The sequence below is a fragment of the Oryx dammah genome, unplaced genomic scaffold (genome assembly GCF_014754425.2).
Source record: "Oryx dammah isolate SB20612 unplaced genomic scaffold, SCBI_Odam_1.1 HiC_scaffold_25, whole genome shotgun sequence".
Taxonomy (NCBI): domain Eukaryota; kingdom Metazoa; phylum Chordata; class Mammalia; order Artiodactyla; family Bovidae; genus Oryx; species Oryx dammah.
The window spans coordinates 70,122,189-70,141,675 of NW_024070209.1; the positions used below are offsets into that span (position 1 = coordinate 70,122,189).

A 19,487-nucleotide genomic window follows, 5' to 3' on the forward strand; every position below is an offset into this window, starting at 1 on the left:
TGTCACCCTGCTTATTTAACTTATATGCAGAATACATCATGAAAAATGCCAGACTGGATGCAGCACAAGCTGGAATCAAGATTGCCAGGAGAAATATCAATAACCTCAGATATGCAAATGATACCACCCTTATGGTAGAAAGTGAAGAACTAAAGAGCCTCTTGATGAAAGTGAAAGAGGAGAGTGAAAAAGTTGGCTTAAAGCTCAACATTCAGAAAACTAAGATCGTGGCAACTGGTCCCATCACTTCATGGGAAATAGATGGGGAAATAATTGAAACAGTGACAGACTTTCTTTTCTCGGGCTCCAAAATCATTGCAGATGGTGACTGCATGAAATTAAAAGATGCTTGCTCCTTGGAAGAAATGTTATGACCAATCTAGATAGCATATTGAAAAGCAGAGACATTACTTTGCCAACAAAGGTCTGTCTAGTCAAAGCTATGGTTTTTCCAGTAGTCATGCATGGATGTGAGGGTTGGACTATAAAGAAAGCTTAGCACCGAAGAATTAATGCTTTTGAACTGTGGTGTTGGAGAAGACTCTTGAGAGTCCTTTGGACATCAAGGAGATCCAACCAGTCCATCCTAAAGGAAATCAGTCCTGAATATTCATTGGAAGGACTGATGCTGAAGCTGAATCTCCAATACTTTGGCCACCTGATGCGAAGAACTGACTCATTTGGAAAAGATTGGAGGGGACTTCCCTGGTGGCTCAGAGGTTAAAGCGTCTGCCTCCAATGTGGGAGACCCGGGTTCGATCCCTGGGTCGGGAAGATCCCCTGGAGAAGGAAATGGCAACCCACTCCAGTATTCTTGCCTGGAGAATCCCATGGATGGAGAAGCCTAGTAGGTTACAGTTCACCGGGTCGCAAAGAGTCGGACACGACTGAGTGACTTCACCTGACCTGGGAAAGATTAAAGATGGGAGGAGAAGGGGACAACGACAGAGGATGAGAATTTTGGATGGCATCACCGACTCAATGGACGTGAGTTTGAGTAAACTCTGGGAGATAGTGATGGACAGGGAGGCCTGGTGTGCTGTAGTCCATGAGGCACAAAGAGTTGGACACAACTAAGCGACTGAATTGACTGACTGACTGAGATAAGTGCAATTGTTCAGTAGCTTGAACATTCTTTGGCATTGCCTCCATGGTCAGGGAACTATTAAGAAGATTCCACAAGCTGCAAGGTGGGGCCAAAACGACAACACAAACCTGGTAAAATTGGTAAAATCTAACTCTCCACCCACAAACAACTGAAGATGACTAGAAGAAAGCCACAACCACCTTATTATGACTCTTAATCTACTTTAAATTGATCACAAACCTCACATGGGAAGTCAGTGCTAACCAGATTATCAAACAGTTGATCCCTAATTCATTCACTGTTTCACTGTTGCTGTTCAGTCACAAAGTCGTTGTCTGACTTTTAGCAAACTCCATGGACTGCAGCACACCAGGCTTCCCTCTCCTTCACTATCTCCCAGAGTTTGTTCAAACTCATGTCCATTGAGTTGGTGATGCCATCCAACCATCTCATCCTCTGTTGTCCCCTTTTCCCCTGCCCTCAATCGTTCCCAACATCAGGATCTTTTCCAATGAGTTGGTTCTTCCCATCAGGTGGCAAAGGGTTGGAGCTTCAGCTTCAGCATCAGTTATTCCAAAGAATATTCAGGGTTGATTTCCTTTATGGGCCTTGATGCCATGATCTTTGTTTCTGAATGTTGGTTTTAAGCCAGCTTTTTCACTAGCATGAACCTGGGAGAGAAAATGCTAGTTGCCTTCAAATCCATTTACCTCTTCTTCAGGATTAATATAATTTCAGATTTTTGGTTAGGGTGATATTCAGTTGTAATAAAGACTAAATTTCTCAGCTTTCCTTGCTGCTAGGTCTGGCCATGCGATTAAGTTCTGGTGAATGAAATGTAAGCAGAAGTGATATTTGTGTTTTTAGGAAAGTGTTTGTAAAGAAAGAGGGCATGACCTTCTTCCCGCTTCTCCCTTCTTACTGACTAGAATTGGGATGAAATGGCTGGAGGTTCAGCAGCCATACTCAATATTGATACTTTTAGATGTGTGCAGGACAAAATATTTATATCACTGTATTTGTTATTCAAACAACAGAAAGGAATGCTATTTACTGTTCACAATTTCAGAAATTATGTATTTAAATGTATTTCACATATTTTGTCAATGTACCTTCTAATTCTTACTCCTTCTGAAATAACATCCAAATATCTTAAATAACATTTAAGAGATAATAAAGTAGGAATGATAAATTTTAAAACAAGTAAGGCTTAAGATTCAGATGGTTCCAACTCAGACCCATATTTAGCAGTGATAATAAAAGGAACTTTTCTTAAAACAAATTGGAAACAAAAGTGACACATGCAGTTGGGAAAGGGAGAGCAGGGCTGTTTTGTCTTTTCATGTTTAGGATTAAAAGAGAGAAGTCTTGATGATGGAGTTTACAATGGTTGATGTTTTAGAAAGCACAGATTAAAAATAATTTATGTCTTTGAAAGTAATAACAAGACTTATTTTCTCAAATTTAAATTGAATTAGTAGCTCTCTGAACATATTAATTCCCATGCCAACTCTGAATTCAGTCGTACTGTTGACTGGTCTTTGAGAAGGGGTGTTACAGTACAAAGAGCATGGACTGCTGAACCAGACTGACCTAGATAGGGAACCCTGTCATGCCACTTGTCAGCTATGGGCTATTGCCCAAATCGTTTAATCTCCCTGGGTCAGTTTCCTTATGCATAAAACTGGAATACTTATTTCTGACACAGGATTGTTGTAAACTTAAATAAATATCTAATGTGCCTTGTAATGCCGAACACTCAATGAACTTTTATCGACTGAATTAATATTAAGCAAACAAGTTAGTGATATTTAACGTCAAACGAGATTTTGGACTCCATAGATAACTTTCCCCGTTAGTAATTTTGTTTAGTTTTTAGGGTTAAATTCATTTTTATTTAAAAATGGGGGGGGGTGTGTGTGTGCCAAAACCTGGAAATAAAAATTTTTTAAGAGATTCAGCAAGAGAGAATTAGAAAGCAGTCAATTCTTTCTTTTCTTAAACAATTGAATTAATTTTCTCACAGTTCTGGAAGCTTGAAGTCCAACATCAAGGCGTTGGCAGGTCTGGTTTCTTCTGAGTCTTCTCTCCTTGGTTGTAGATGGTCGTTTTCGGCCTATGTCTTCACATGGTGTTCCCTCTGGATCCTCATCTCTTCTTATGAGGACAGCAGTCATACTGGATTAGGGCTCACTCTAATGGCATTTAAGTTAATTACCTCTTTAAAGACCCTGTCTCCAAATACAGTCCCATTCTGAAGTATTTAAGGTTAGGACCTCAGTGCATGAATTTAGCAGGCTGGGACTGGGGGATGGTGTGGGGAATGAAATGTAGCCTATAACACCCCTCTACTCTGCCACTCCTGTTTTAGCAAAAGTCTTTCCCTGATAGCTCAGTTGATAAAGACTCCGCCTGCAACGAAGAAGACCCCAGTTCCATTCCTGGGTGGGGAAGATCTCCTGGAGAAGGGATAGGCTAACCACCCCAGTATTCTGGCCTGCAGAATTCCATGGAGAAGTCCATGGGGGTCGCAAAGAGTCAGACCTCACTGAGCGACTTTCACTTTCCCATTTTAAGACACTAAAATTTTGCTTAGTTTTGAGGAGGGTAAAATACTTTAAGTATTATATTTTAGTTATTGAAAACAATTCTGTTAAATGAGCACACGGTGGATGCAATCACTTTAATCTAGGGTGGCCTATTCCCATGGCCTGGGGAGGACATGCAAGTAGTCAGAGCCCGGTCAAAAGGGACGCGCTAAGACCAGGGGAAGAAGGAGGCGGTCAGCCGGGAAAGGAGAGACAGTCAGCTGGTGGTAGGTACAAATGCAATCTGTAAAACACATCTCGCGGCCAGTTTTACTGATGGTGACTGAGTGACGTTCCTGTTCCTGATGACTAGCGAGCTAACTCTGATACAAGACTTCAGCTTAGACAGCGCTTTGACAGGCTGTGTCTCTGTTAATCCTCTCGTCCCCGGACGAGGCTGGTGGAGATGTGCCAGCGCTCAATTGTTTAGTCTGAACACATTCCAAAGAGGAAAACGCGCCCCCGTGCAGGAAAGGGTCGCACTCATGGGACAGTTAGTCAGCGAGGACGGGCGGCCACCTCTCCCCCTCTGGAGACAAGCGCAGTAGCTGTGCTCTTCCCGCTCAATAGTTGTCCAGCGGAGGGAGGCTGCGTCACTGCTACGCGCACCGAGAGGCGGAGCCTCGCCGGGCCTTCCGTCACTCGCCTGCGACTGCGCCTGCGCGGATCGTCATGCTGTCAACCAGGCGTGCGGGTCTGGTCCTACTACCGCTGCGGCGCCTCCAGAGGTTTCCAGGATTCAGGACTTGTCTCTTCCTGCGCGGCCTTGGGCGAGAGTCCTTCGAGAGAGACCGGTTACTGTGTTTTAAAGCCTCACCTAGAGACACGGGAAATGAAGAAGGAGAGCGCGAGGCGGCACAGAGGAAAGCCCCAGGCGCAGACTCGCCTCCATCTCTCTCTCCCCCTGTCCGGGGACTTGGGACCAGATGTCTATCGTCGCCGGAAAGCTTCGGACTCCCGACGCCGCGAGAGGAGTCACCCCCTCAAGAGAGCGAGGGCTCGAGTGGAGACCAGGGCCGGACGGATCCTGCACACCCGGGATCCGGGAGTCCCTCAGTGCCCGCCTTGGTCCAGCCTGTCACCAAGGACGAAATCTTTCAAGTCTCCTCTTCCTGGTCCGCTTCCAGAGTGGTGCCTTTTCGGGTTGGGGAGCTGATTTTAGCTGAGACTGGGAAGAGAGAAACACAATTTAAAAAATTATTTAGGTTGAGCAACCCCGGACACTTAAATAGTAATTGGGGGACAGTCCCGTTCAGTGAGATCGTGGGGAAGTTTCCCGGCCAGATTCTGAGGAGTTCCTCTGGTAAGCACTTCATGCTGAGGAGGCCGGCATTGGAGGATTACGTGTTACTGATGCAAAGAGGGCCTGCCATAACGTATCCTAAGGTAATGCCATGGGAGTTACTAAGAACAAAACGGATGCAGTACTACAGACCTGATTAATGTACTTAAAGCACCTCTCAGAATATTTCAAGTTTCTATTCTCACTTTTTTTTTTAAACCAATGGCTATAACCAATGGCTATTACATATATTTTGATTTCTAATTCTAGGAAGAAACAGCCAGATTTTAATTTTAACTTGGGAGCCTTGATTCTCTGATCTGTAAAGTGACTTACTATTATGGAGTGGTGTGGACTCACTAGGCATTTAATAAGAATATACATTTATTCCTCATAATACTTAAGTTTGCAGGTTCAGCCTTCAAGAGAATGTTGAACTCTTGGGGACAATTGTTTAGTACCACTGTGGTGATATTTTAAGCATCATACTTAATGAGGTAAGTTATTAGAGGTTGTTGTTCAGTCATTAAGCTGTGTCTGACTCAGCAACTCCACGGACTACAGCATGCCAGGCTTCCCTGCCCTTCACTGTCTCCCTTAGTTTGCTCAAACTCATGTCCATTGATTCCGTGATGTTATCCAACCATCTCATTCTCCTCCTGCCCTCAGTCTTTCCCAGCATTAGGATTTTTTCCCAATGATTCCACTTTTCGCATCAGGTGACCAAAATATATTTTATTAACAAAAGATTTATTACTATGCTTTTATCATTAGGGAAAAATGTTTGTATTAAAACAGCTAAAATTAGATACTAAACATAAAAGGGATATTCTTTAAAGGAAATTATCTACCAATTCTTTGTTATAGTCTTATATCCATTGCTAGTGGATTATTTTAATCATTCATCATAGTCACTGTCCTTGAGTAGAATGTTCATTTGTAATTATAACAACTCTTCCTCCAGTCCTAGATGAAGAATCATTCATTTTTTTCTTCAGCAAATAACCACCAACTTTATACATTCAGGGCACTATTTTAGGGAGGTGCAGTGGTGAGCTATAGTCCTTGCTCTCAACATAGACCTCATGTCCTAGAGCAATGGTCCCCAACCTTTTTGGCACCAGGGACCGGATTCATGGAAGACAATTTTTCCACAGACTAGGGTGGGGCGGGGGGGGGGCGTGTTTTGAGGTTGATTTAAGCACATTACATTTATTGTATGCTTATTTCTATTATTATTACATTGTGATATATAATGAAATGTTTCTATGTCTTATATGAAAGAGCCAAGGAAACAGAATTGCTTCTTGTGGGCATTTCATTGAAATGATTGCTGGAGCTGCCTCCCACTCCTGTGTGAAATTATCTGTGCCCCCTCCCACCTCTGCTCCCATGTGCCTGACAGATGGGAAAGGATATGTGTGTCTGAAAGACTTTGAATTTGTGACTGAAACTTTTTGAAGTGTACACCTTAAATATTATGTGTCTATGTATCATTGGGTTCAAGTCTTAGTCCATCATTTCAGAAAATACATTTTGGCTTTCAATTGGACCACTGTACCTGTTAAATATTAATAGTTTCTTATGCAGCCAAACCCATATTTAATACACAGTTTTTTTTGTGATTCAACAGAGGATCTTATTTTTTTTTTAGAATTTTCACTGCAGCTTTTCCCAGAGAAGAAAAAGATAGTAAAAACTTAATTGATATGCTGCTTATTAGCAACTTTGAAAGGTTTGCTATTGGGGGGAATGATGAAATAAATGCTAACATTTACATTTTTCTCTCTATAGCATTTATAACAAATAGTGTAACAGTCAACTGCATGGTGTTTGGGAGTTCAGCATCAGTATTACTTGCCCACTTAATTCCTGGCTGTGTGACTTTGGGCAAATTACTTATACTTTCTGATTTCTCATCCTTATAATGGCAATGGTGATCATTTTCTCATTATTATTCTGATTAAACAAGGTAATATTTGAAAGCAGTTTGCATAGTTAACAGAAGCCTGGCAACCTGGTGAAGTTTCAATAAATGGCTATTACTACTATCATCCATGATATTCCTGTTAACAAAACAATTCTTTAGTTATAAAATTTGGCAAATGTGTCCTGTCTGTTCCTGGTATCCTAATTCTAAATGAGAATTCATCATTTAATGCAGATTATGTAATAACTTCCTAACTTGTCTTTCTGCCTCTAATTTTTCTCAGTTCTAGTACATCCTGTATTGCCCTGACAGATTAATCTTTATAAAATGCCATTTATATTACCTCAGTGACACATCCTAGTTACTTCCCATGTTAAGTTTAAATGCTTTAGCCTGGATTCAGATAAGCAAACTGTGTTTTATTCTACCTCTTTTTTGTTGAAAGCTGTCCCTACCTTGTGACTGTTTTCTTACATTTTCTATGTCTTTAAGCTAGGATAGTCTGCTGATTTCTCTCCTTTCTCTGAGCTCTTAATGTTACTTATTGTCTGTAATTTCAGTATTATACTTAAGTCCTTCTATATTTGCTAACTGATTCCTCAATCTCTCATTTTGTCAAGTAAACTATAAACTCTTGGTAGAAAGGGCAAGAGTTTAATCCTTTTTTTCCCCTCCACTTTTCTCCAAGCCCAACATAGTATTTGAAGGAGTAGGGGCTTAGTACATATTTATTGGCCACACAATCACCCTTGCTGTATTTCAATCATAGGATATAAATATGATACTGTCGATGATGAATATCCACCCAGGTGATACTGTTTTGGAAGCTGGCTCGGGCTCTGGTGGAATGAGCTTATTTTTATCCAAAGCAGGTAAGAGATTAGGGTAAATGAATTGAATTTAGATGACAAAGAAAACATTCAATCTGTTCATAATAACAGAAAGTTAAATAGATATAGATGTTTCAGAAAATGTTCACGTAACTTTATGATAGAGAGCATTCTCCTTGAAATCAAATGTAAGCAATGATTTTTCTATTTTGTACATTTATTCAAGTCATTTTCTGTATAACCCTCTCTCTGTTTGTTTTCTATTGCTCGTTCCATGCTTTTTTTTTAACTGAAATTTTTATTAGAACATAACACAGCTGCAGAAAAGTGCACAGATCATTAGTGTATACTTCAGTGAATTTTTATGTAGTGACCACACTCATGTAGTTATTGCCCAGATCAAGATAGGGAATATTATTGTACTATTGAAACCTCAAATCCCTCTCAGTGCTTATCCTATCCAAAAGTAGAAGGTAACCACTACTCTGACTTTAATCACCATTGATGAATTTTGTCTGTTTCAAATCTTACATAAAAGGAATCCTTTAGTACTATATGCTTTTGAATCAGGTTACTTTCATTCAACATTCTGTTTGTGAGGTTCAGTCATTGTATGTAGCAGTGGTTATTTCATTTTAGTTGCCATTTTGTGAGTAAAGCACAGTTTATCCATTCTGCTGTTGATGGGCATTTAAGTTGAATGTTGTAAACAGTGCTCCAGTGCTCCTCTGAACATTCTTGTGCTTGTCTTTTGGTGCACATGTATACATGTTTTTGTTAATAATAGTGCCAAATGAATACTCAGTATCAGAAACTATAGAAGGGAGAAAAGAGCTGTCAGCTGCTGGAGAAGAGTCTTATACTATTAGAGGCAAAGAATTATCATTGTTCATGAATAAATTATAATTAAACTATTAAAACTAGATCATGAAGAATTTTCCTTTCTTAGAGAAAGTCTCTAAAAATTGTTAGTTGGTTAAAGTACTGCTTGAAGGTCAAAAATCAAGAGGTATATAGTAAACATAAATATCTGTTCATGTTACCACCACTTGAATTCTGGTTACGGTTGTAGCTGATTACTGCTCCTTTTGGCCACTGAATTCCTCTGATTGTCAAGGTTGCTTTGGCTTGTTTGACTGCCTCTGCGGTGTTCCCTTTCTCACCTAATAATAGACAGCACTCTCTTTGGATAAATTAAAAAAAAATCATTCATGTTGTTTTTATTAGTGTATTCTTTTTAAGCTAATAAACATTGTTAGAGCAATTGTAGGTGTATGTGGGTAGATTTTATAAAGATTACATATAGACATATATTGAATTAAACTTAAACCTTTTGTTTTTTGACCTAATATCATCACATACAAACATAATCCAGCTTATACTGGGTCAGGAAATTCATTTTGGGCTCCCCACATCTTTTATTGCACTCTTTTCTGTGCATAAAGGCAGCCATTTCTTCAGTCTGTGACTGATTCCTAAATGCATTTGACAAAGTGAATTTATGAAAGTTTGTGAGATAGGGGTGTCCATATTTCTAATACCTATAGTGTTGGAGGAATGTCACATAGCATGAATAATCCCAGCCTATGAGTGATCAAGAAATCATTGCTATTTACCTTCAGGATGGATATTTTTGCTCCATAATTTTCTAAATGGTTAGCTTATGCTATTAACATTAATTTTTATCCCTTGAGAACATGATGAATTACAGCTGGACTTACATTTTAAAGACACATGCTGGAATTTAAACTCATTTTAACTATAGACTGATTGACCTGGGACAGCCTCCAAATCAAATCACCTCATATAGAGAGGGATAGAAAATTAATTGCTGTATTTAAAATGTAGTAGTTTTCTGTGAGACTGCAGTATTACTATGATAGTTTGAAAGTTTTTCAGACACACACAAAAACACAAGTATCTTTGAAAGTGAAGTGAAAGTGGCTAAGTCTTGTTTGACTCTTTGTGACCCTGGAATTTTCCAGGCCAGAATACTGGAGTGAGTAGCCTTTCCCTTCTCCAGGGGATCTTCCCAACCCAGGGACTGAACCCAGGTCTCCCACATTGCAGGCAGATTCTTTACCAGCTGAGCCACAAGGGAAGCCCCAAGTATCTTTTAAGTATCCAAAAGGCCTAACTTCATCCTAACGAAAGACATGCAAGTTAAAACTATAGTGATAAACTGTATGCAATTTTTAGGTTGATAAAAAGTTTGATAACTGTTGGAGAGAGTATGGAGAGATAGGCACTTTAATACATTATTGGTCAAATGTAAATCGGTATCATCTTTTTGGAGAACAATTTGGTAATAATTTTCAAAATAAAAAAAATTCACATATCCTTTGAGTCAGCAATTCCATTTTTAGGACTTTATCCTGTATATATATATAACTGGCTTATGTTTACAAGGACCTAGGCAAAATAATTGTCACTGGGGTATTGTTTGTAATAGCATTAAGATGAGAAACAAGCTAAATGTTCTTTGGCAGGTGACTGGTTAAACAAACATAGCTATACAAGGGAACATAATAGCTCTTTTAAAAAATTCAGTAGATCATTAATCACTGAAATGCCATTGGTAAATAAGAAGAAAGGTACAGGACAGTATGTATGATGGGACACTGTGTTAAAAACAGAAAAAGAGATACTTGCACACTTATAGAGGCACCGACTATCTTGGGAAGGGTAAATAACTGTGGTGATATGGTTGCCTCTGAAGAGGGAGACTGACTGGGGATTTGGGATAGGATAGAGACTTTTGTAACCTTGAACCACTTGAATTATTTTTTCACGCCCATGTAATATCTTTGAAAAATAAATTTTTGACATTTTTAATAAACTGATTTATACTATATACTGTCATAATTTTTTTTAATTAAGTTGGATCACAAGGACGAGTCATAAGTTTCGAAATTCGAAAGGACCACCACAAACTGGCTATGAAGAATTATAGACACTGGCGTGATTCATGGAAAATAAGTCATGTAGAAGATTGGCCAGACAATGTAGAGTTTATTCATAAGGATATTTTAGGAGCAACTGAGGACATACAATCTTTAACATTTGATGCGGTAAGTTTTCTAAAGTGGGTCCTATGATATTACCTAATACTGAGTACAGAGAAAACAAAGTCCACACTTCTTTTGTATGGAAAAGGATCTTCCTTCCTTATTTGTCCCATTTCCATTTCTAAGAGTGGGAGGAATATTTTCCTTTAATATCGTGGTGGGATTTAGAGCAGAGATACATACTGAATTAGGTGCCAGAGTTGTTAATAAATGTGCCTATGCCGTGTGTGCCATGCGCAGCCACTTCAGTTGTATCCGACTCTTTGCAACCCCTGGACTGTAACTCGCAAAGTTATGTGAAGCAAGAACTTCCAGAGGCACAACGGGGTTTAGAAAAGGCAGAGGAACCAGAGATCAAATTACCAACATTTGCTGGATCATAGAAAAAGCAAGGGAATTCCAGAAAAACATCTACTGCTGTTTCATTGACTATGCTAAAGCCTTTAACTGTGTGGATCACAACAAACTGGAAAACTGTTAAAGAGATGAGAATACCGGACCATCTTACCTGTCTGCGGGTCAAGAAGCAACAGTAAGAATCTTATATGGAACAACTGACTTGTTCAAAATTGAGAAAGGAGCATGACAAGGCTGTTTATTGTCACCCTGTTTATTTAAGTTATATACAGAGTCCATCATGTGAAATGCCAGGCTGAATGAGTTACGAGCTGGAATCAAGATTTCTGGAGAGATATCAACAACCTCAGATATGCAGATGATACACTTTAATGGCAGAAAGTGAAGAGGAACTAAAGGGCCTCTTTTGATGAGGGTGAAAGAGGAGAGTGAAAAAGGCAGCTTAAAACTCAATATTAAAAAAACTAAGATCATGGCATCCAGTGTCACCACTCCATTGCAAATAGAAGGGGGAAAGTTTGAAACAGTGATAGATTTCCCCTTCTTGGGCACTAAAATCACTGCAAATGGTGACTGCAGCCATGAAATTAGATGACTGCTTCTTGGCAGGAAAACTATGACAAACCTAGATGGTGTATTAAAAAGCAAAGACATCACTTTGCCAACGAAAGTCCATATAATCAAGGCTGTGGTCTTTCCAGTAGCCATGTATGGATGTGAGAGCTGGACAATAAAGAACACTGAGTGCCGAAGAATTGATGTCTTTGAACTGTGGTGCTGGAGAAGACAATTGAGAATCTCTTGGACAGCGAGGAGATCAAACCAGTCAATCTTAAAGGAAATCAACCCTGAATACTCATTGGAAGGACTGCTGCTGAAGCTGAAGCTCCAATCCTTTGGCCACCTGATGCAAAACAGCTGTCTCACTGGAAAAGACCTTGATGCTGGGAAAGACTGAAGGCAGAAGAAGAGTGTGAGAGAGGGTGAGATGGGGGTTGGCATCACTGATTCAGTGAATAAACTTGGGCAAACTTTGGGAAATGGTGAGAGACAGGGAAGCCTGGTGTGCTGCAGTCCATGGAGTTGCAAAGAGTTGGACACAACTGGGCTACTGAACAACAACAGACATTGAATATAGCTCCCTGTGTTTATACAGTAGGACCTTGTTGTTTAGATTATCTGTTTTATATATAATAGTTTGTATCTGGCAATCCCAAACTCCTACTTTATCACTCCCACCTGTTTCTCATTTGGTAACCGTAAGTTTGGTTTCTATGCATTAGCAGTAGGATGAATTTGAGGAATACTAAGAGATAGATTTATAGGACTAGGTAATTTTAATCCAAATGGAAGCATCATAACTCTACAGATTCTTAAAAGATAATTCAAGGTAAAGAAAATAATGACTGTAAATTTCTGATTTGAGTGGCTAGTGAATGGTAGTATTGTTGGCTGAGTATAAATAAGAGCTTTGGATTGGCAGGCTGCTTGGTAGTCTGACTTTTGGTCCTTGTCAATAATATAATAAGACTACAATCAAAGAAATTCATTTATGTCTACAGTGTTGGCCCCTTGATTAGTCATTGAGATCTTTACTTGGATATCTAATAGGCATCTTAAACCCATGTCCAAATCTGAATTCTCAAATATTTCTCCCCAAGCTTGTTCTCCCCATTGTCTTAGTCATTAGTAAATGAGGAAAATTTACTCTATTCTTTCAGTAGCTTAAGCTAAAAACATTGAATTTATCCTTACTTCTCTCATATCTCACAGCCAATCCTAATTCTAATTGGCTCTGTCTTATCACATTCAATGCTATTTGCTATTCCAAGTCTTTCCTTTCCCAAGTCAGAATATACTTAATGCCACTGAACTATATACACTTGAAATGACAAGTTTTATGGTATGTTTACCACCCTCAAAAAAGTTTAAAAAGTCAGATCATGTCTAAAACTCTCCAGTGGCTTCTTCTCTTCATGAATAAAGCTAAAGTCTGTAAGATTCTGCATAATTTTTCCCTCCCCCATTTCCACCACATCCCCATCATCTGAGAACTCTTCTCTTGCCACTTTCCCACTTTTGTCCCCACTGCAGCGATAGTGGCCTTCTCAGACTCACCAAATACGCTTCAGCCTCAGAGCATTTGTATTTGCTCTTCTCTCCATCTGGAGTACACTTCCCCCCTAAATTTCTACAGGGTGAGCTTAATCACTTTCTTCAGGTCTCTCCATGACCAGCTTATGTATAAAATAGCACTTCCTTTCCTTGCCCTGTCACTCTGTCCTTCATATTCTCCTTTATAATCTTGTAGTTCATGTCACTCATTACTCTCTGAATTACATATTTATTGAATTTTTGTTTAATGCCTATCCTTTAATTAGAATATAAGTTCCTATGAAACAAAATAGAATGTAAGCTCCCATTTTATTTTTACCACTTAGCAAGATACTTGGCACATGGAAATTGCTCAATAAATATTTGGTTAATAAATTATTAATGAATGAAGACCCATTTTTTTTTAAAAAAAAACATGTGAACAGAATACTTTCTAATTTAGTAAATTTAAGGATGTGCCAACTACATTAGATTTCTGGAGTTATCAGTAAGTCAGTTATTTTCTATTTTGGCTATTTATTTTTGTTTTCAATGAAATCTTTTTGAAAATTTCACTTACTCATTGTATTCATTTGACATCTTTTGAGTGTATAGCCTTGTATTCTGCAATTGAATGAAGAGTAAAGAAATAAGGGCCATGATTCTTATATTTTAGAATCTCTAAAATTAATATTCAAAAGTTTTCTTTTGAACATAAAAATATACATTTGAGATAGTGTGAATTTCTATTGCAAAAGGCTGAAATAAAGCATTAAAATTTTATATATACAGTGGACCTTTGAACAACACGAAGTTTAGAGGCAACAATCCTGCTTGCAGTCAGAAATCTGAGTATAACTTACAGTCAAGACTCCCTCTCCATGGTTCCATTATATCCAAGGGTTCTACATCTTCAGATTTAACCAAATGTAGATCGTGTAGTTCTGTAGTGTTTACTATTGAAAAGCTCCTTGTGTAAGTGGACCTGTACAGTTCAAATCCATATTATTCAAGGGGCAACTATGTGTGTGTTTGTGTATAAAAGAAGCTAAAGATTCCTGTATTATCAATATTGTCAAGTACAAGACTTGCCATTACAGTTTTTATGTAGTCAAGAATTATGACAAAATGTATAATAATAAATGTGCCTTTTTGAGAGAAGTAAAATGATCATCAGTACTGTATTATAAAAAGTGAAGTACTTTAACTGGGTATTTTAACTGCTTTCCCAAAGTGCATCATTTTACCACAATAAGAAATACATGTTTTATTTAAACAAAACTCAGTCTGATTCTCTTTCCCCACTATAGGTAGCTTTGGATATGTTGAATCCTCAAGTTGCTTTGCCTGTTTTATTCCCAAATCTTAAACAGGGTGGTATATGTGCTGTATATCTAGCAAAGTGAGTAATGTGACTGTTCTTTTTTGTAATGTTATTTTTTTTAAATTGGAGGATAATTGCTTTACAATATTGTGTTGGTTTCTGCCATATATCAACATAAATCAGCCATAGTTTAATGTTATTTTAAACACATTTTTGTTTTAAATATTAGGCTAGAATGTTCATTTTGTAACTGAGTTAGATGTATATTTTATCTCGTAAAACTGTTATGAAAGAGCATATGTCCCAAATTTAGTTATATTTCTGGTTAAATCATCCTTTACATAAACAGTAATATAAGATGGCTAGTTCTTCTGACAATTTAGAAGAAAAGTTTTAAAAAGTGTAATCTATATATTTTTTTATTTAGTATTCTATTTTGTGCCCTAACTTGCACTTTTACTTTTTCCCCCCGTCTTGATTTCAGTATAGCATTTAAATTGGGATAAGTGGTATAGTGAACTTAAAATAAAGTTATTGCTGTAGTAGAAGTTTAAAGTACATTTTTCACTTTTTTGAAAGCATCACACAGGTTATTGAACTTTTAGATGGAATTCGCATCTGTGAACTTGCCCTCTCATGTGAAAAGATAAGTGAAGTTATTGTCAGAGATTGGTTGGTTTGCCTTGCAAGACAGAGAAATGGAATTTTAGCTCAAAAAGTAGAACCTAAAATCAACACAGACTTACAAGCACACTCTCAAGAAAAAGTTAGAATTGAAGGTGAGATGTTTCAATATGATGACCATGGTGAGCTTCAATTCTATTTTATGCATGTGTTTGCAATAATAAATGGAGAATATATTCCTGAGTGTATGAGCAATACATTATAAAAATATTTCTCAGGGATTTATTATTTTATCCTATGGAAATTGAAATGTATTTATTCTATTAAGGTAAAATCTCTAAGAGAAAGAATCATGACTTTTCCTGCCTTTTATGTAAAACTCTGATACCTTTGAAGAATTGAACTTCTTATAATATTCATATTTGTGATAAGGGGGTTGGCTTATGAAATACTTTAAATATATTAAAGAATGTTTTAAATTTAGATCAGTGATTATCACTGAAGGGAAAGAACTTAATAGGACTTGGTATGCAAATAGCTAATATTCCAAAAAGCAACTTCTAGTATGCTGCTGGAATTTTCAACTAAATTTAGTTCCTTATTGCATGTACACATTATTTAGACCATAAACAAGTTTTCAGTCATCTATAGATTTATGATATTGGCTTATTCATTTGGTAATAAAACCATATATAAAGTTTATCATGTAATCCTCGACAAGTTGTTTCTGTAAGATAACTGTCAGAATAGCTCCAAAACAAACACTAAAAAAAAAAAAAAAAACTGAGAGAAAAAATTTACAAGAAAGGGACAGTAATTTGTTGTTGAACAGTTTTGTAAACAAATTGTCAAATATTTTATGTAGCTTATAATACATATTTTGTTCTATAACAGAAGAATCACATTCTGATTTTCCCTATGGATCGTTTCCCTATATTGCTAGACCTATACACTGGCAAATTGGTCATACAGGTGAGTAATTTTTTTCAGGCTACATTATGTGGTGTTTTCTTCTCTTTATTGCAATCACCTTACCTTTTTCTCCCCTTAATTTAGCTTTTCTTGTCAAGCTGAGGAAGTGCAAACCACAACTTAACTGAGTACCTCAGATGACAACTGATTTGAAGACTTGAAAAGCATCAAAATAGAACTTTATATTGCAAATCACTACTTTCATAGATTGATATTTTTACCTGTCACTATGATTTGTATAACTTTTACATGTAACTTTGAAAAGTAATAAAAGCTGGAGAAACATGTAACATTTCAAAACTGCTTAAATGTCCCATTTTGACACTTGTCTTGCAGTTTGGCATTTTGTAGTAAATGATTCCAAGTTGGTTTAGTTGAGCCATTTCATTCTTCACTTCCTGTAAACCACTCCATAGATTTGTCTTTCTTCATGAAATTAGTTTTCTTTTCTTTGTTTGATTGATGGTCATTGGCTACCAAAATAAAATATGCATTTTGAGGTAAATTTTATGTATCTGTGTATTTTAAATATATACCTTAATGGCTTGTATGTATCTTAAAAAATAACAAGTCTAGGCTATAGTAAATAATAGGGAAAAAATGATAATGATATCACTATCTTTAAAATTGTAACAAAAGATGTAACAATTCTTGAATCTCTTTTGTCCTTCACAGAATTATTTTAACAGTTTGAAAGAACATCAGAATCATTCTGTTGTTATATAAGTCAAATGTTTGTGGAGTTCCCTGGCGGTCCAGTTGTTAGAGCTTGGCACTTTCACTGCCATGGCCCAGGTTCAGTCCCTGGTCAGGGTACTAAAATCTTGCAAGCTGCATGATGCAGCTAAAAAAAAAGTTGGGAGAGATACACTTTATAAATATGAACTAATTAGGACTAGATTTTATTATTCATAGGCACCAGTCATTTAGCATTTACCATGTGCCTTACATGTCTTAAGGACTTTATAATGTCTTTTTATTTAATATGTGTTGCTCATCCTTAAGGTTATCCATATTTTACAGATAAACATAAACTTAGAGTTATTATTTAAATATAGATTTTTATAGGTTTTGAAGTAGTGCCTGTAAGGATAAATGCTACTTATCTCTTAGGCTAGAACTACTTAATATACATATCCTAAAAAACATTTTACATACTTTTCATTATGTGGAAAAATCTAGTCTAAAATCTCTGCCTTTTTAGATTTTTATACCCTGTAATAGAGACAGACATGAGAAAAATCACACAAATATAAAACTAAAATTGTAAATGCTTCAGAAAAGTACAGGGTACAATAGAGATTTTGATCAGGTAAAGTAATTACCTGTGCAAGTGACAATTGAGCCAAGACCTGAAGGGTAGGTAAGAGTTCATTACAGCAAGGGAAATGAGCACAAAAAGGGTCAGTGATATTGTGGTTGACTGAAAAGAAGGTAGGGGTCAAGCCATGCAGGATCTTGTAGACCTGTTATGGAGTTGGTCTAACCCAAGAAAAATGGGGTGCTACTGAAGGGTTTAGTGAAGTAAGGGGTAACGTGCTTAGATCTGTGTTTTGAAAAAAAATCACTTTGGTTGCATTTGGAGAAGTGATTAAATCATAAGCACAGAAGTCTTCTCATACTATTTCTGTGTGGTAAGTATCTGAACACTCATATAATAATAATGGCTTTAAAGTTTTTATAAGATTTCCAGATGTATAGAAGTTCTAATATACATTTTTAAATTCCATCATGGAATACTCCCCATTCTTCTGCCCTTCTATTTAACCGCTAGTGAAATTCTGTCCTTCATTTATTGCTTTGAACACAGGCCCTAATTGTACTTTTTGAAGAAGGGGATGACTTAAAGAAGAGAGAAAAGTTGTATTTCTCCTGTTTCATGTAGAATAATTGGTTTGGTACACTGCTCAGCAGATGTTGAACTGAACAAGGCCTAACAGTGTTGATTCTAATAATGAGTTGAAAACAAAACTACAGAAGCAAATAAACATTTATTTGTATATTTAATTAAAGTCCAGTTTAAGCCCTTTATCCATCTCTTCATTGAATACTAAGCATCTTTATAATTCAGTTTGTGGGACAGATGCCTTTTTCTAAAGTTAGCTTTTTCGGTTCATGTCTGGTCCTCATTTACCATAAAATACTCCTAAAGATCTGTGACTGATTAACAACTGTCTTCCTAGTAACTTTCAGAAGTCCTGACTTTTCCACCCAGTAAATGGTCAGTAAAAGTTTGCTGATGGCTTTGAAGCCTACACTGGATCAGGTATTATTTCATCAATGTTGACTTGGTTGTTCTAGGGGGAAATGTTAAGTATATAGCTCATGGATTGTGGAAAACTTTGATTTTGAACTTACTTCAGAATCAGTAGGAAAGTTAAGTTTCCGTGTTTATGCAAAAGCAGGTATTTTTTAAGTCTGTTAGCAGTGTCTGAGTATTTAAAGGAAGGAAAAACCATTAAATGAGAAATTTCATAGTAATACATAGTGTACAACTATGAGGTGATTAGAAGTAATATACAACTAGGAATGGTGGAAGAGGAGAGAATCTAAAAAATTATTGTAAAGGAAGAACCAGATAAGCTGGTGGTTCACTGGATGTAGAGGGAGAGAAGCTATATATACTCAAACTTTCATCCACTGTTCAGAAGCCCTTTCCCTTATTTCTCTGGGCTGAACAGGATTCAGTCAACACCCAGCTCATAAATTACTTCCTTGGAACAGGCTTCACTATGTCTTTTACCCTGCAGAGTTAATTTTGAAATCTTTTGTGCTCGTAAATGTTGATTATATAATTAGCATTGGTAATTTATAAGCCCTGATTATGCCTTCATTAAAGATTTTAAAATGGGATGACTAGAACAGTGGTAATGACAAAAGTAAATAAGCAAATTCAGAGAATGATTTATTTTTGAGGGAAAATTATTTGCTTTTAGATTATAGCAGTTGGAATGTCTCCCGCCTGCCTACAGGACCCAGGAGTAAGGTTTGGTATATTGCTTTCTTTCCCTTGGCTTCACTCTAAACTCTGGGGAGTCCTCAGATAATACATAATAATATGTACCTATGTTTCAGATAGATTAGCCTAAAATAGCTTAAGGTAATTTAGTTGGTATAAACATGTACTATCTCTTCAGATAAAACTGGGTTCCATCTTGGTGTTTTTATTTTTGCTGTTTTACTATGCAACTGTGACTTTTCTGAGTTTGTTTATTTATCAGTAAAATGAATGTCATACTGCCACTTCAGGATTTCTTGGTGAAGTCAAGTGTTAAATGAGAAGGATTTACTTTTGAGGAAAAATAATTTGTTTAAACCTTTATAAGGTAGC

The 19,487-nt window shown here is 37.0% G+C and overlaps 2 protein-coding genes across 2 annotated transcripts in view; one reads left to right on the forward strand and one right to left on the reverse strand.

Moving 5' to 3' along the window:
* Nucleotides 1-4,335: 4,335 nt before the first annotated feature.
* Nucleotides 4,336-17,004, forward strand: TRMT61B (tRNA methyltransferase 61B). The gene is made up of 7 exons (XM_040224158.1): nucleotides 4,336-5,061; nucleotides 7,657-7,759; nucleotides 10,598-10,788; nucleotides 14,547-14,638; nucleotides 15,140-15,339; nucleotides 16,079-16,156; nucleotides 16,241-17,004. Exons 1-7 carry the CDS (start codon nucleotides 4,348-4,350, stop codon nucleotides 16,282-16,284), a joined length of 1,422 nt encoding a protein of 473 aa, XP_040080092.1. The 5' UTR covers nucleotides 4,336-4,347; the 3' UTR covers nucleotides 16,285-17,004.
* The window catches only part of SPDYA (speedy/RINGO cell cycle regulator family member A), a 34,748-nt gene continuing 30,217 nt past the window's right edge, over nucleotides 14,957-19,487 (reverse strand). Inside the window, exon 7 of the mRNA XM_040224160.1 lies at nucleotides 14,957-16,629. Within this exon, the coding sequence (XP_040080094.1) occupies nucleotides 16,541-16,629 (89 nt within the window). The 3' untranslated portion in view covers nucleotides 14,957-16,540. The remainder of the gene's footprint in view (nucleotides 16,630-19,487) is intronic.

Excerpts from the sequence above, each read along its gene's own strand:
- TRMT61B (XM_040224158.1), top strand. The coding sequence starts at position 4,348 with ATGCTGTCAACCAGGCGTGCGGGTCTGGTCCTACTACCGCTGCGGCGC. Across the intron at positions 5,062-7,656 it reads CTGCCATAACGTATCCTAAG|GATATAAATATGATACTGTC; the intron begins GTAATGCCATGG and ends TTTCAATCATAG. Across the intron at positions 10,789-14,546 it reads AATCTTTAACATTTGATGCG|GTAGCTTTGGATATGTTGAA; the intron begins GTAAGTTTTCTA and ends TCCCCACTATAG.